General features: G+C 41.1%; 1 protein-coding gene across 2 annotated transcripts in view; it reads right to left on the bottom strand.

Moving 5' to 3' along the window:
• Positions 1-18,476, bottom strand: part of glsb (glutaminase b) — a 44,502-nt gene that overhangs the window by 23,136 nt on the left and 2,890 nt on the right. The window contains exons 2-7 of one of the 2 annotated variants that reach the window (XM_056436088.1): positions 13,763-13,853; positions 12,841-12,962; positions 11,977-12,106; positions 7,789-7,868; positions 6,672-6,835; positions 5,705-5,763 (exon numbers count right to left, since the gene is read on the bottom strand). In XM_056436088.1, the coding sequence (XP_056292063.1) occupies positions 5,705-5,763; positions 6,672-6,835; positions 7,789-7,868; positions 11,977-12,106; positions 12,841-12,962; positions 13,763-13,853 (646 nt within the window). Of the gene's footprint in view, positions 1-792; positions 2,045-5,704; positions 5,764-6,671; positions 6,836-7,788; positions 7,869-11,976; positions 12,107-12,840; positions 12,963-13,762; positions 13,854-18,476 lie in introns of those variants that run through there. The other variant, XM_056436080.1, reaches the window with a different exon arrangement.

The following is an 18,476-nucleotide window of genomic DNA, read 5'->3' as shown; positions in this document are numbered from 1 at the left end:
GAGCTTTGTCGAGAATTATAAACGGGAGAGATACAGATTATGAAATGAGATTAGCTTGCGAATCGGTAACAAAAGGAGGGAGGTCTTTTTGAGATTTAGTAGATGTGTGCGTTACACGTCTCAATATGCCACCTCGCTTCTTCCACAAATTATTGATAAAATTATTATTTCAAGCCTAGAGTTGAAAAGTTCAAAATTCTGCAGGCGGCTCCGACTGTGTGTGTGTTTTTACACAAAGCACACGAGGGTGTGTATGCAGGCACGTGTGTATTATGGGTATGCGTAATGCAGGGTGTGTTTGAGGAGGTTGAATGTAGGTCAGCCGAAACAAAAAGGGGAGGAATGGCTCTTCCTCTGAGGAATGACTCTCTACTGTAGCTCAGTGTACATGTTTCATGCGCATCTATGCTACATAAAGAAAACACAGCAATAAAACAAGAAAAAAAACAATATATGGACATTTTCATGCACATTTTGAAGTACTATAGCATGAGTTGCCAACATAGAAATACTGGACAATTTATGATTTGGATGGCGTGAAAAGTTATTAAAATTACTTCTTTTTTTAAAAAGCGAATGCTTTCATGTGGGACTGACGTTTAAAAACAACATTTCTACACTTTACTGTGCAGAAGAAAAAATGATTGACACGGATGGATGGAGGTGTTAAAGAGTCACTAAATGAGCTTTCTACACAACTGATTAGGGGGGAAAGAGAGAAGAGGGAGGGGGGAATCAGGGGGTATGGGAGAGTGCGAGGAGATGAGATATGGAAAAGGAAGAAACAATTACCAACGTCATTTGACCTGCAGCAGCAGTCATTATTTCCCACAGTTCTTAAGTCTGGAACATATGCAACATACAAAAAACAGCAACAACATGTAGCCATGTAACAGTTTTGGGGGCATTCTGCCACGGCAACCATCCCACAGTTTTCCGCACCGGGGTTAACGCTAAACTGGGCAAAACCTGATCAACGGCTCAACAGTTGTGCTTCAGTACAGAAAAATAATTTCTTTTAAAAACACACAACAAGACACTGATGACACCTGAACAGACACACACATGATTGTCTCGTAGAAAATGTGATGTCTTCTCCGAGGAGGCGATCTGACAGGTTTATGGTGTTGTCACACGGCGGCGTAAATCAAATCGGCAAACTGGTGGAAACCGGTTTCATTTTACTACTGCAAGTACAGGACTTCAACTACTGTACGCCGATGCAAGGAGGAGCTCTCTGGACGACGTGGCACAAAGTAGATTTATGATAAAAGATGATTGTGGATGTTTTTTCTGCTTCCTCTACAAAAGATCTCAGTGTTTCCCCTGCCATTATAACAGGGGAAGGGAATAGTAGGGGAAACCTACTATTGAAGTCACAACTAGAGGTTGTACAAGTCCGGTCTGTACCAGCTTTAACCGGATAGTTTTTGAGGCAATCAAGGCCTTTGTCATTACGATTGGCCAATTCAAAAAGTAGCCGACATCAGCAACCTGGGAAGCAGCCGCCGTCGAGCTAAAAACAACTTTCATTGCATTTGTTATAAGCAACGTGACGACGTTGTTAACATAACGTGTGTTCGTGAACAGACCGATGGAGTGGCTGTTCGTCCGTGTGCACGTCGAGGTGTTGTTTTTGAGTTTGTCTCTGGGATATGCTGATATCTGAAGTTTTTAAGCCAGCTACAGACATTTGTAGGCGTTTCTGGCCTTGGTTACACATTCCAGCGCCGACTGGTTTCTCCTCTTTGTGGGCGTGGTTCTCAGAGTAAAGCTGCGTTCACACCAAAAGCGATATTTTATTCGCGCGACCAAATCCCATGAAAAGTCAACATACAGGCGCGTGTGGCTGCGATAGACGCAACATTTTTCCGGGCGGCGAGTTTGGGGTGACGCCTTTACAGCGGCACAATTTTCACCCCAAGTTGAAATATTTCAACTTTGAGGCGGTAATCTCGCAACTCGGGCCAATCAGCTCTTGAGTCATCGCTGTCCCGCCGCTGTTGAATCAGACGGACAATAATGTTATGAACACAATAACATATATTATAATGTTATGAACACAATAACATATTATAATGTTATGAACACAATAACATATATTATAATGTTATGAACACAATAACATATATTATAATGTTATGAACACAATATATATTATAATGTTATGAACACAATATATATTATAATGTTATGAACACAATAACATATATTATAATGTTATGAACACAATAACATATATTATAATGTTATGAACATAATAACATATATTATAATGTTATGAACACAATAACATATATTATAATGTTATGAACACAATAACATATATTATAATATTATGAACACAAACACATATTATAATGTTATGAACACAATAACATATATTATAATGTTATAAACACAATAACATATATTATAATGTTATGAACACAATAACATATATTATATATTATAATGTTATGAACACAATAACATATTATAATGTTATGAACACAATAACATATACAGGACTGTCTCAGAAAATTAGAATATTGTGATAAAGTTCTTTATTTTCTGTAATGCAATTAAAAAAACAAAAATGTCATGCATTCTGGATTCATTACAAATCAACTGAAATATTGCAAGCCTTTTATTCTTTTAATATTGCTGATTATGGCTTACAGCTTAAGAAAACTCTAAAATCCTATCTCATAAAATTTTAATATTTCCTCAGACCAAGTTAAAAAAACGATTTATAACAGCTGAGTGTTTGTCAAGGCTCAGGAAACCCTTGCAGGTGTTTCGAGTTAATTAGACAATTCAAGTGATTTGTTTAATACCCTACTAGTATACTTTTTCATGATATTCTAATATTTAGAGATAGGATATTTGAGTTTTCTTAAGCTGTAAGCCATAATCAGCAATATTAAAAGAATAAAAGGCTTGCAATATTTCAGTTGATTTGTAATGAATCCAGAATGCATGACATTTTTGTTTTTTTAATTGCATTACAGGAAATAAAGAACTTCATCACAATATTCTAATTTTCTGAGACAGTCCTGTATAATAATGTTATGAACACAATAACACGCGTTTAGATGTTCCGCTCTCGTAGCTGGAAGCGGAAGTCTTTCAGACGTAACAGTGACTTCATCGGTGAAAGTGACCGAGCTGAGTGAGCCTACGGGATGTCATGAACCCAAACACGAGGGCGTTAGTGTGTGGGATGTCCACAACAAATAGAAAGCAGAACTAGTGGTTAGTTATTCCGTGGTGGATGAAGGAAATGATAACGGTCTTTACGGAGACGAGACACGGAGATAAGCCCCGCCCCTCGTGGAGCGTCTCGACGCTTATGGCGTGAACACGGCAAATGGTCGAGCGAGTAAACTCACGCGTCGCTTTTGTTGTGAACGCACCTTAAGACACATTGCGCTCCGTCTCTATGTTGACATCAAACAAGTGACACGTGGCTTACAAAGAGAACCGGTGCCAGCGGATCGGAAGGCAGCAAAGACAGACTAAATGGTTGTGTTTTTATTTTATTTTTTAAAGAGGGCTTCTTTTCTTTATATTGGTCACACACACTTTTATAATCAGTGGTATCCAATGTTTACTAAAGCTGCCTTAGTAGTCACACTACAGGAAGTGATGCTCTCCTAAGTGTGCAGCTGATAGGTTGCCTGTGGCTTTTTGCTGTACATAGTTTTTATGAAAATGAATTAGAAATAAAAGATGAAAAGATGTCTGCATATTATTCTAATGCTCCTTCAACGGAATAATTATTAACTTCATGACCCAGAAACATAAATGTTTAACCACAGAGAGGTAATTTGTAGTTTGCTTATTAATATATACATATTCTTAAATGTATACACACAGGCAGTTATTGGGATGAACAGAGAAAAACCCTCTCCACTTCTTTACATCTACCCTCATCAACCACAGTTCAAATAGCTACATGTTGGTTTGCAGCACAATATTTAAATCTCAAAAGGCTAAAATTGCAAATAAATGTCAATGTGTGTGAAGGATTTCCCCGTCAACACAAACTATCTAGTGAAGAATATTCGGCAAACTGTATTTAGGTTAACTAGGGTTATGTTTGCATGGTGATGATGCACAACAAAGAATGAATGAATACAAAACTAAAAAAGGGATGTGATTTTAATATGTGGACACAGGTCCCGGAGAGTATTATACGCCCAAAATCAGACGAGATCAAACAGGCCACATGCTTCAGCATGCTCTGCCACACATAATGATTTGGGCATCATAATTACTCTATGAAGGATTTAATTAAAATCAACCTATCACATTTCCAATCTTTAGCAGCACATGGTTCCAAGATTCCAAAGAATGTATCATGGATGTTTAATATGAAAATTCAGTGTTAAGTACCTGGGGCAAAAGCTTGACAGGTCATCTCCAGAAAAAAGCGAGTCAAATACAAGTCCTTGGCATTCAGAGTTTTAAAGCAATTAACAGGGAATATATTTTTTAAAAAAAAATCTATAATTCATTCAATCAAAATGAAACAATATAAATACCTTCTTACGGCTGCAAAGAGGTATTTAAAGACAGCTCTTGTAAGAATGTGAGTGTGTGTGTCCATAAGAGTGTTAATAACTTAGTGCCGGCACCAGCTATGTAAAGAGAGGCTGGTGAGGTTAAAGACTCAAAAGTCAAACCTGAGCATGAACATTGACAGCTGGAAGGTAAAGGAGGTAAAGATTAACAATTATTTTTAACCTGGACCCTATTTCCTTTTACATGTTTTTGTGTCCAAGGGTCTAAATATACTTTTTTAAAAGTTGGTCCAGTATTGAGGGAGAAGGCAGTCACAACCACCGATGGAAAGAACTTTTTTTATAGCGTAAAAAACACTTTTAGTGGATGTGCAGTGAGGGTAAGTATGCGGCCCATTTAATGGCTGCCGTCGACAACGTTCTCCCTCAATACCGGTCCAATTTCATAAAATCGTGGTTCCTTGGACACGATAACCTGGGAAAAAATTGAGTTGGAAAAATACTAAAAGTATCCTTTCAGCCAGGTGTAATGTCTCCTTTGTTACGAGTGAACCTGTTGAACCGCAGCGTGTTTGATTCGATGGGCGCGTTGCATTTCCTCACCGAGGAGAAACTCAAAAACATCAAAACGCCAAACTCCGGTGACAAAATGGAGGCGCTGTGGAGGGCAGCTGAGGACTCATCCCAGACTGGAGCTGGTTTGCGTGCACCTGCATTTGGCTAGAGCTCCATCTAGGTTATTTTCAGCGGGGGAAATATTAGTGTGTGTGTGTGTGTGGGCTGGGGCTCGCTAAGTGCTTTCAGGAAGGCTTAACACAAGTCTTCATCACCACAACGGGTCACGTGGCCGTAGCCGTAACGTAGTGACCTCGACATGATTCCAGCCGAGTCATGAGTCACAAATATCTGAACACGCTGGGAAGTGTGTCGTCTACTGAGGAAGTAGCAATCACACCAAGTACAAAAAAAAGAGTGGCCAAAACACTGCGTTACGATGAGTGTCAGCAGGTTAGACGGGCCGCTGATAAACTGCTGCCCATAATTACCTCAACCTTGATTGGTTTTACTTCTTACAGCAGAAACCCATCGCACAGCTATAACACATCGCTACGGTTTCAGTGGAAATGACGGATACAGATTGGCACTCGAGAACACACATGAAGGTGGTGGTGGAGGAGGAGTGTTATTGCTTTTACCTTAATCAGCGAAGTACAAACAATAGCGCCGGCGTTAACCATGGGGTTGTGGGGCTTATCTGCAAAACAACAAGAGCTGCGTTAGCGCGCCGTCGAGGACCAAAGTGTAAACACTCGGCCATGTTTGATGTTTGAGAGCTCCGTCTATAGACGGGTCACACGATGGCAATCAAATACATGTTGTGCACACATTGACTCAAGATACCCGCAGATAGATGGCATCGACTCTGAAATTGCAGCGGAACATATTTTAAAATAAGACAGTTGCCCACGGCACGTAGCCAATTATTTGCGTTCAGAACGTGGCAGGTGACAAAGTGCGTGTGCAAACGTGTTGCGTCTCTGCTGTCGTGTTGTGAACCAACCCAGAGCTTTGTGCCACACGGCTGCCGAAGGGACAAATACAGCTTTAAATCATGCATTTCAATATGTTAAAAACAAATGATTAGAATTCTCGTTGACACTCTTGCAGTTTGTACACAATGACGACATGAGTTAAGTGTGCGCACACAGAAGTAAGGCGGTGAGTTCAGGTGAAATCAGTGAACGGTGGCGCTCTACCTCACGTCTTTAGGATCCTGGGGGAACGCAGCCAAACAGCATCAGTGAATGTAGCAGCAGCATGCAACACTTTCCTATTTTCTCAACATTATACATGTTTTTTTTAAATGATTTAGATGCAACTTTAACCTCATCATTTATCTTGTTTACAAGATAAAGAACTGAAGTAATACATTCCAGGCTGATATTGTGGGTTGTCACTAAACACAGAGGGTGTGGTACGAGAACTCAATCCCACTTTCAGCTCAGACAGTTAAAGCCTCCATAGGACACGCTTATCAAACTTGCATCAGGTCTGCACCGCAACAGTGTGTGTGTGTGTGTGTGTGTGTGGGGGGCTGATAAGCCCGCAGACAGACGGAGGAACACCCAACACACAGATGGAAGGAGGAAACCAAACGCTCACCGTCGTCATCCAGGAAGAGCTTATTGAAGCGCAGGCCGCTGGGCTCCTTCCCGATGAAGCTGTGCACGTACTCCGTGCTGTGGTCGTGAACGGCGACGGCGTACTTCAGAGGCTTGACGCAGGACTGCAGGCAGAAGGGCACCTTGGTGTCCCCGGCCGTGTGCCTGCAGGAGGCGACAGATAGCGAGTTAATGAGAGAAAAAAAATCAGGATTAAGGACTATTTGAAGGCGGACCGTACTCAATGGGCCAATTTGATTAAAAACATGAGATTAAGACACGTTCAGAAAGAGAAACATGAACACATGATTACAATTTGAAAGAAACGTCATAAATACCGAAGATGCCATTTCATAGAATAATGTGGTTGTTCGGGGGAAATTCCAGCATGATAACACAATCAGCTCAGTACCGCGTTATCTTTACGACATCCTCCATGACACAAACACAACACATATACACACACCTGATCCAAACACCTGCTGATATCAGTAATTACCCTTTGGAATTTCTCCGTGTGCTAGTTTCGTCTTTACTGCCAAATATGAGAGTCTGCACACCGAGCCCCCGTGTATTATATTGTAACACCGTGCAATAAACCAAACGATAAAATGTATGCAACGCTTCTCTGACGCATTATTACACACCATTCATGAATACTCGATTCTGATTGGTCAATTCTAAGGTGTGTTATTTCTGTGGTATGAACCACACAGCTCAAAACTCCATAGACCCACATACAGTTAGAAACAGAATGTTTTGCTAATACACATTATGAATGACTTCGCCCACTACCAGTTAAAATATATGAGATCCGTCTCGTTAGCATTCCTCACTCACACCACTGGATGTAATTTGGTAATTATGTAACCTCCAGCCTCTCGGTCCACCCCGGCACAGAGCGGTCATTGTAATGCTAACGGAGCAACGTCACGCGAACATCGAGACACATCACAGTGGGGCTTTAAACACGGTTCATACACATCTGGACCCTTTTTTTTTTTTTTTTAAAGGACTTTTCTAGTTCTGGAAATAACTATTTTAAAATTCCAGGACTTTTCCAGGTTTTCCATGACCGTAGGAATCTGTTTAATGCTTCTCGAGGGCGTGTGTCTCACCTCTGTCCGTCGACGGTGCACAGGGACACGGCCCACAGGTCAGGGCTGAACTTGGCGAGCTGAGGAATGTAGTCGGCGACCTGAAAGAGAGGAAAGGCAGATAGAAGAGTCGTTGATTCACCTCACGCCGCTGGCAATGCAACAATAACATACACATCCTCCTCCGCTGACCAGAGGGGAACAATTCAACCTCAGATACCACCCAATCGAAGAAGGAGTAACTTTAGGACAAAGTACTTTGCTAACTTTGTGCCTTTTATCCTCCTTTATGTTTCAAGAATTGTGTTTCTATGCTCACTATTGTTTTTGACATTTGTAAAGACAGATTTTTCACCTCATAGACCTGATTTTATCTTCATAAACGAATGAATGTACAAGAGAAAATAGATCAGCCCCTAGTCATACATTGTTTTCTCTTAGTTATTTGTTTCATTCTGTCTCTTTTGTTGTTGTTTTACTTGCTCTTAAATATGTATAACTAAAATGAGCATAATCTAAAAATCTGCACATGCATTGTCAATTGTCTGAAAGACTTCTGTACATGTCTAATTGATGCCTACTCAAGAAAACAAAGATTGTGTAAAAGATGTCGTTCTCATTGGCCATGATGCCAAGTCATAAATTGTCTGTCATAAAAATGCCACTTTATGGCTCCAATGTTTCCCGTTGGTGACCCTGCAGTATTATCGTCATGTTGTGTTCTCGCTATCGTCTTCTGATGACGTTCATAACCTCGGGACCTGCCAAAACGTCTCCCGTGAAAAAATGGTTTCTATTTCTGCAAATCCTGACGCTCCCGTTGGCCTCGGGAGACTGAGTCCCGTGTAGCGCCTCCGTGACACGTGGAGTCACCAGATTCTAGTCGGCTGATTCACTGCGAGACATTCATACGTACTGAGAATCTGCAGCATGATTTCTCTCTAATTTCTGCTGCTCTGCGCCTTTAAATGAACGTTCTGAGAGCTGAAACCTAAAAAAAAGACTTGGCACGACTAAAGACACTCCTGCACTGATGCGTGAAAAGAAAAAGGCAGCTTGCATCAAGGATGCTAGAAAGAAAAACACTCGATATACATATTCTGGGTCGTATTTTTCCATCAGGTGTAAGATGGCAACACGGTGGTTTTCAATCAGGCTGCTGCTGGATCTGTAATCAAGCAATCTGATGTACACCATGGATACCAGCAGAGTGAAACCACACCTGTTCAAAGTGATGGTGATGAATCTGTATGGGCTAAAAATCATTAATGATGATGTACTGTGAGACGCAAAAAAATAAAAAATAATAATTCATGGATCTAAGGACACACCTGTCCTCCAGTGAGTTTTTTGGCACTCTCATACAGCTCATCGATATGGGAGGTGAAGGACTGGAAGTCTGGGATGACGAACTTCTTGCGGAAGGCCTGAGTGAGCAGGACAATGTTGCTCTGGACACACCTGATGAATAAACCACAGACAGCATGCCAAAACATCGTGACCGCATGCAACTGGAGGACAAAGTTTGTCAGCCAAGTTTCAACAAACCCCGGAAGTGTGACAAACTTCTATGAATGTCAAGAGAAAGATGGCTGAAGAAGAGGTTTCATCACTATATAGCGATCAGCTGCTTTAAAAAAAAAATCCATATATTGTCGCCCAACATGAATCCATATCAGAATTTATGTTAGATCGATGATCAAACTAACAAGCTTTAAAGAAACCAGTGTCGGTGGCCATGGTGACGCTCACATTGGATGTTACTGACAAAAGAAATTGAGGAAAGTGGAAGAATGAGGACAAACTTCTCCTGAAGCCTTTAAGGTGCGGTGATCGTTTCAGTTTGGGACCACAACACACACGAAGAAGTGAAACTAAACTATAGCTTAACATCTTTGGGAACTTTAGAATTATATCGAAGTACAGTTGTAGTGTATGACCCACGCAACATCTATTGATATTATTCTTACTGCGCTCAAGAAAAGAAGGATCTTGTGCATAGAATATGTTGTAATTGGGAGTGCACCTCAGAATTGTTGTCCAAATACTTATTCAGGAATGCATTTGTGCAATTTGCAATGAATTTGCTGATTTTTTTAAGGCTGGAGAGAGCAAACGGTTCTGGGAAAAACACTGTAAAACAAAACAGTGGTGTACAGACGAGACCCGACGGGCCACTTCACGCCTTACTTCTTGAAGAGGTGCCTGTCCAGCGTAACGCCGTCTGATGTGTTCCTCAGAGTTTCTTTGAGGGTGTCCATGCATTCCTTCAGTCTGGGATCTCCCGTGCGAAGCCCGGTGGCTTTAAGCGCCTGAAATTAAAAAGAGGATTTAGAAACACCTCTGAATAGAAAGAATGGCTCCGTTTAGACATCGCATTAACATGCATCTTGGATGACAGTTAGGTTACACATATACACACACTCCCGTTAAAAAGTTTGGGGTCACCCAGACAATTTTGTGTTTTCCATGAAAACTCACACTTTTATTTATCAAATGAATTATAAAAATGAATAAAATATAGTCAAGACATTGACAAGGTTAGAAATAATGATTTGTATTTTAAATATTAATGTTGTTCTTCAAATGTGTCGCTCAAAGGAAGGCCAGTTTTATGGCTTCTCTCATCAGCATAACTGTTTTCAGCTGCGCTCACATAAAAAGGTTTTTTTAAAGTGTTTTCTACCCCTCTGTTAGTCTTCTAAGGCGATAACACAATGTACCATTAGAACACTGGAGATGGGCCTCTAGACACCTCTGTAGAGACTTCATTAAACACCAGAGAATAGTCATTTACCACATTAACTGTAGAGAGAGTATTTATGATTCATTTAATGTTATCTTCATTGAAAAAAAAAAAAACAGTTTTACTTTGGACAATAAGGTCATTTCTAAGTAACCCCAAACTTTTGAACAGTAGGTGTGTGTGTGTATATGCTATATATATATATATATATATATATGATGATTATATCACTGCAGCTGTATATCTCATGTTGCTGTTCATACTGAACAGGGCCCTCAGAAAAATAAACGATTAGAAGAGAGGAGACATTTTGATGTTAATGCACTAGTCAATGCCGCTGACCTTAACTTGAAGGACTTACTGTGAGAAATTTATGGGCGGGAATCGTCTCTTGACCTTCTGCGACCGTGTGGAAGAGCAAGTCCTCCAGACTGGGGAGCGTATTTCTTCTCCTGTGTTGGAAAATGGCGGACAGACAGAAACACACGTGTATAAGGCAGGAGCACTTCAAGTAACGGTGTGGGGGCTCCAGAGGGCAATACATGGGTTTACGCAGCAAAGCACTAGTTGTTGTGTACATATACAGTAAGTAAAGTTGGAGGCAGGGTTAGCATGCAACAGGGTTGCACCTTAGCACAAGCTACAATAACACCTTTTCCTACCTGGCTTACCAGTGTAAACAGAGCTTATCTGCAGCCGTTGATACAGTCTTATCAAATTAGCGAGGGAGTCAAGCGGCTGTCCTGGACACACCCTGTCCAAGTGGAAGCGTGAGCCACAGAGGAGTTGGCTTCACTGTGCAGGACGACATTACGACATGTTTTCTGTTGGCAGTGCTCCCTGAGGGGCAACAGTATCTTGGTCGGGCAAACAAAGAAAACCGGCTCAATTAGCATAGTTGGCCTGATCCTGATGAAAAAATGGTTTCTATTTCTGCAAATCCTGACGCTCCCGTTGGCCTCGGAGACTGAGTCCCGTGTAGCGCCTCCGTGACACGTGGAGTCACCAGATTCTAGTCGGCTGATTCACTGCGAGACATTCATACGTACTGAGAATCTGCAGCATGATTTCTCTCTAATTTCTGCTGCTCTGCGCCTTTAAATGAACGTTCTGAGAGCTGAAACCTAAAAAAAAGACTTGGCACGACTAAAGACACTCCTGCACTGATGCGTGAAAAGAAAAAGGCAGCTTGCATCAAGGATGCTAGAAAGAAAAACACTCGATATACATATTCTGGGTCGTATTTTTCCATCAGGTGTAAGATGGCAACACGGTGGTTTTCAATCAGGCTGCTGCTGGATCTGTAATCAAGCAATCTGATGTACACCATGGATACCAGCAGAGTGAAACCACACCTGTTCAAAGTGATGGTGATGAATCTGTATGGGCTAAAAATCATTAATGATGATGTACTGTGAGACGCAAAAAAATAAAAATAATAATTCATGGATCTAAGGACACACCTGTCCTCCAGTGAGTTTTTTGGCACTCTCATACAGCTCATCGATATGGGAGGTGAAGGACTGGAAGTCTGGGATGACGAACTTCTTGCGGAAGGCCTGAGTGAGCAGGACAATGTTGCTCTGGACACACCTGATGAATAAACCACAGACAGCATGCCAAAACATCGTGACCGCATGCAACTGGAGGACAAAGTTTGTCAGCCAAGTTTCAACAAACCCCGGAAGTGTGACAAACTTCTATGAATGTCAAGAGAAAGATGGCTGAAGAAGAGGTTTCATCACTATATAGCGATCAGCTGCTTTAAAAAAAAAAATCCATATATTGTCGCCCAACATGAATCCATATCAGAATTTATGTTAGATCGATGATCAAACTAACAAGCTTTAAAGAAACCAGTGTCGGTGGCCATGGTGACGCTCACATTGGATGTTACTGACAAAAGAAATTGAGGAAAGTGGAAGAATGAGGGACAAACTTCTCCTGAAGCCTTTAAGGTGCGGTGATCGTTTCAGTTTGGGACCACAACACACACGAGAAGAAGTGAAACTAAACTATAGCTTAACATCTTTGGGAACTTTAGAATTATATCGAAGTACAGTTGTAGTGTATGACCTTACGCAACATCTATTGATATTATTCTTACTGCGCTCAAGAAAAGAAGGATCTTGTGCATAGAATATGTTGTAATTGGGAGTGCACCTCAGAATTGTTGTCCAAATACTTATTCAGGAATGCATTTGTGCAATTTGCAATGAATTTGCTGATTTTTTTAAGGCTGGAGAGAGCAAACGGTTCTGGGAAAAACACTGTAAAACAAAACAGTGGTGTACAGACGAGACCCGACGGGCCACTTCACGCCTTACTTCTTGAAGAGGTGCCTGTCCAGCGTAACGCCGTCTGATGTGTTCCTCAGAGTTTCTTTGAGGGTGTCCATGCATTCCTTCAGTCTGGGATCTCCCGTGCGAAGCCCGGTGGCTTTAAGCGCCTGAAATTAAAAAGAGGATTTAGAAACACCTCTGAATAGAAAGAATGGCTCCGTTTAGACATCGCATTAACATGCATCTTGGATGACAGTTAGGTTACACATATATACACACACTCCCGTTAAAAAGTTTGGGGTCACCCAGACAATTTTGTGTTTTCCATGAAAACTCACACTTTTATTTATCAAATGAATTATAAAAATGAATAAAATATAGTCAAGACATTGACAAGGTTAGAAATAATGATTTGTATTTTAAATATTAATGTTGTTCTTCAAATGTGTCGCTCAAAGGAAGGCCAGTTTTATGGCTTCTCTCATCAGCATAACTGTTTTCAGCTGCGCTCACATAAAAAGGTTTTTTAAAAGTGTTTTCTACCCCTCTGTTAGTCTTCTAAGGCGATAACACAATGTACCATTAGAACACTGGAGATGGGCCTCTAGACACCTCTGTAGAGACTTCATTAAACACCAGAGAATAGTCATTTACCACATTAACTATGTAGAGAGAGTATTTATGATTCATTTAATGTTATCTTCATTGAAAAAAAAAAAACAGTTTTACTTTGGACAATAAGGTCATTTCTAAGTAACCCCAAACTTTTGAACAGTAGGTGTGTGTGTGTATATGCTATATATATATATATATATATATATATGATGATTATATCACTGCAGCTGTATATCTCATGTTGCTGTTCATACTGAACAGGGCCCTCAGAAAAATAAACGATTAGAAGAGAGGAGACATTTTGATGTTAATGCACTAGTCAATGCCGCTGACCTTAACTTGAAGGACTTACTGTGAGAAATTTATGGGCGGGAATCGTCTCTTGACCTTCTGCGACCGTGTGGAAGAGCAAGTCCTCCAGACTGGGGAGCGTATTTCTTCTCCTGTGTTGGAAAATGGCGGACAGACAGAAACACACGTGTATAAGACGGGAGCACTTCAAGTAACGGTGTGGGGGCTCCAGAGGGCAATACATGGGTTTACGCAGCAAAGCACTAGTTGTTGTGTACATATACAGTAAGTAAAGTTGGAGGCAGGGTTAGCATGCAACAGGGTTGCACCTTAGCACAAGCTACAATAACACCTTTTCCTACCTGGCTTACCAGTGTAAACAGAGCTTATCTGCAGCCGTTGATACAGTCTTATCAAATTAGCGAGGGAGTCAAGCGGCTGTCCTGGACACACCCTGTCCAAGTGGAAGCGTGAGCCACAGAGGAGTTGGCTTCACTGTGCAGGACGACATTACGACATGTTTTCTGTTGGCAGTGCTCCCTGAGGGGCAACAGTATCTTGGTCGGGCAAACAAAGAAAACCGGCTCAATTAGCATAGTTGGCCTGATCCTGATAAAAGTAATGCAGGGCTCCAGACTGCGACCAAATGGTCGCATTTTGCGCCTAAAATTAGACACAGTGCGAGTAAATTTTTCATCAACTCGTGCATGTGTTTTTTTTGTTTTGTTATTAAATATTTTTGTTGCTGACAAACTTGCTCTACACTTCAGCCCACTATAGTTAGCGGTAATGCCTGAATGACTGGTTTGCTAACCGACATTAACTCCAGAAGAAGAAAGGAGACGAAAACCGAAGAAGAAGGCTGGCCTGTGTGTGAGAGCGGGGGGGCGGGCTAATGTGTGAAAAGAGGCGCACCGCAGCGGAGGGCCGCAGAGGTCAGAGGGGATCCTCACCACCGAGCGGCGTCTCCGTCCCCCGAGTTGAATCTCTGGGTCGACTCAGCCGACTCTCACATGTCTGCCCCTAGAGACTGATGCTCACGGTAAACGCATTCGATCGGGAGCGCGCGAGGGTTTTGATAAAGTTAGCGAAAGGATTTAAGTGACAACATCCGGTTTTGCAAAGTTAGCGGAAAGAACCACGTGAAACAACATCCGTTTTTCAAAATAAGATGTCGACAAATCATACACGAACATATAAAAGTAAACAATTAACTGATTTTGTATCTTTAGAGATCGTTTCTGAGATTTAGCTTAAATTATGCTAACATTAAAATATTTTTACTGGACCAAGGAAGAGTTTATAAACATTAGTCAGTCTATTGTATGTTAAGAAAAATCCTGTATATAGATTTCCCCAAGAGTTCCAGGAAATGAATGATGCAGATGTGTTCCATACATATCTGAAATCCCCTACAATAGCAATCAAACAATTTTAATGTATCAATTAGGACATTTTTCAAAGTAAAAGTCCTAAATGTTGAAAGAAATCTGTAATTTATTTAATGTTTGAGTTGCTTCATATATGTATTTCCTCATAGTCCTAGGCAATAATTCTACACAATAAATAGAATGCTTCAATCAACACCGTGATCGGTATTATCGGATCGGAAGATACTGATTTCGGTGATCGGTATTATCGGTGATCAGCAGATACTGATTTCAGTGATCGGCACCAAAAACCTGATCGGTGCATCTCTAGAAACCAATACATGTTTTGATTGGCCACATCGAAGTGCAACATGCACATGCTCAAGGTATGTTTTCTCTTAAAATATGTTTAAACTCAATACAGTAACTTCTGAAGAGTTCTCTGTTGTGAATGTTTTGCAGTTCATGAAGGCAAACAGGCATAAGATTGTATATTGTCAAATTATTTATCAGTAATACAGTAAAAATGATGGGAAAACTTTGCAAGTCGATTTATAGTGTGCGCCCCTAAATTTTCTGCTTGCGCCCCTAAAATTTTAAGTTAGGGGCCACTGTGCTCCTAGTAAAAAAAGTTAGTCTGGAGCCCTGTAATGCCATATGGTTATTATTATTATTTATGTTTCTCTTTAGCCATTACTCACTCTTTTTTACATGCAACTTCTCACTATTATTTTTCATTTCCAGATTGCTTTACTTTGCCTAATTGAATAATGCAATTAATTGACGTTGTCTACATCTCCGTCCACTGAATGTATAAATTCCATAGCCTGTAACCCTACATTGGATTTTACATTTCAATCTGTAATTGCCCTCAGACATGTGTGTAAATCAATAAAATATATATATATTTTTTTTAAAGTCATGCCGTATTGATTATCAAACATACAAAGTCACAAACTGAGTTATATATTCCTCTATGATACAGCTGGACAACGTACCTTGTAAAAAAAAATTAAAAACGCCCAGTTGAAAACTGTCAACGACAAACTACAACCTGTTTTATATTAATCATTTTACTGCTCTGTGCTGATTTACATATTCTGCAAAAGAGTCAAGTCAGTGTAGCTCCTTTGTGGCAAGGAGCAAATATTTGTGTTGCATCACGGGACACTTGTAGTGAGAGAAAGAAAAACACAACCTTAAAAAAGGGTCATAATAAGTCATAAGAACGCCCTGCGTAGCTACGCTGCTTTTTCCAAGTCACTCGTGTGACAATACGCATACCGTCTCTAATAATTGGATGACAAACATAAAGCCCCAGTACGGGGGCGGGAGTGTCTGGAGCAGTGTTAGACCAGGCCTAAATTCCAGGAATTCTCTCGTCTTTAGCCCCCAGTGACTCGTGGATTAATAAAGCCAACATTGTGGCCCCTTCACACGCAAATCGTGACGCATAACTCCCCTCAGTGCATCATCGCTCTCCAAAATCGGTCTTGTCCAATCGAATCAGTCTCACTCGAACACCCCGTTGTTGTCGTCGTGCCGTTCAACTGGAGCTTCTACGCGGCGCAGATACAAAAGCAACGGCCACGTCACACGAGCCCCATCAGTCGGCACCGCCTCCCGGCCCTTCGTCTCTTCTCTCGTCGGTACATCCTCTGCTCCCCACAGAGTAAACACTCCACGTATCGCCGAGGTAACCGTGCCTGAACATGTGCAAACAAACCAAGAGCGACAAAAAAAATGCAGTCAGGCAGGCATGCCTAATTTAAAGGGAGTGTTATTGACCGGCACATCTGTCCCTCCAACATACTGTACATACATACAGTATATGGCTGCATTCATATCTGTAGTCACGTTGCCCACCAGGCCAACGGTTGCCTTTTACTTGTAATCTTTTTAGGTAATTTCTTTTAACTCTAGTAACAAATAAACACACAAACAATGAAAGAAGCCAAAGGGAAGTTTTCTTTGAGAACAAGGAGAAGAAAAACTATTTATAAATAATCGGCATGGAGCAACTGAACCTCATCTTCATAAATACTGACGGAAAGCTTACAGTTTAAGATGATAACATGTGCACCATATGAACATAATCATGTGGATGGTTGATATCCTCACGGTTTAGATCGTTTCTCTGCCTCTTACGTGTCCAGTGTTTGTTTCACTTCCTGTCTGAGGTCTTTCCCACTTTGTTGTGTGCAGCAGCTGCGTTCGTCACGTCTCCTCCTCTCTAGTTAAGTTTCTTTATTTTTGTCATTTCAGTATTTCCAGTTTTATGTTGGGTTGTGGATTTCAGATCAGCTTCACTTGATCCCTTTGTATGTTCTCCCGCAACTGGAATGGTTTGCCCCGCCCCTGATTGAACCCACCTGTGTGTAATCACCTGCACCTCCCCAGAGTATTTAAACCCAGAGTTCCCCGTGTCGCGGTGCAGTCTGTTCCGTTAATTGCCCTTGTGCACATGGTCAATTTACCGGGGGCCTGTTTCGTTTTGCCTGTTGGATTTTCAGTTGCTAATGTTTGGACTCGCCTGCTTTGTAAGTTTACTTTTGGGCATCTGAGTCATGGTCCATCACCCGTTGTCCTTCTGCCCGTGCATGATTGAACTAAAACTGTTTCCACAGCGTGGTTGGGCTCTACTTGACGTGATTCACTTTTTAGTTTCTCCATTTGTTTAGTTTTTGTGTTTTATTGTGGATAATATCCCTGTAATGTAGGCAGGGCTCTCAGCTGGTTCGCCATAGCCGGTGTTTTATTAAACTGCCATGACATCATTCTCAACAAGACACTCGCCAAATCGTTTAGTCGATAACCAAACTGACTCACTGTCGACTGGCGGTTTTCCAGGCTGACATTGTTGTTAAAAGTGGATCGAGTGACTTAAGGAATGAGTCGCATCGACCAGCACGGCCATTTGAAAAGGATCCTGCAGGATGTTGTGCTAATGTTCGTTCCCCCTGGCCAATCTGTGACCTGCAGTGTTTTAACTCCACTTTCAGTATTAACTCTGCTTCATTGAGGGGTTTTTTTGTACAAAAATAAATATCCACAACTTTTGATAGAGGGAATGAGAAAATAACTGTCCTTGTTGGAGACGGTGGCTTTATTGACCAAAACTGCAGGACAAGTCTGGTGTGAAGACAACTTAAAAACATCTTTTGCGTTGCTGTTAAAACTTTTTTTAAATGCCCTCTATTCAGGCAGATGGCTCAATCCATTTGGCTCTGGGTGACTGCTCAATGTTGTAAGCAGAGCACTTTGAGAGTTTCCTGGATACTAGGTAAAGATTGAGCTGTGATTTTGAAATTCATTTACAGCGCTGTATTGGTGGCCAGTATTTTATTCACATTCAGTGCATTTTATGTTCACTTCACCACAAAAAAGGAGCTGAGAATGAATAGT

The sequence above is a fragment of the Pseudoliparis swirei genome, chromosome 2 (genome assembly GCF_029220125.1).
Source record: "Pseudoliparis swirei isolate HS2019 ecotype Mariana Trench chromosome 2, NWPU_hadal_v1, whole genome shotgun sequence".
Taxonomy (NCBI): Eukaryota; Metazoa; Chordata; class Actinopteri; order Perciformes; family Liparidae; genus Pseudoliparis; species Pseudoliparis swirei.
The sequence above is the reverse complement of the archived record's forward strand: the minus strand, read 5'-3'. Positions and strand labels throughout refer to the sequence as shown.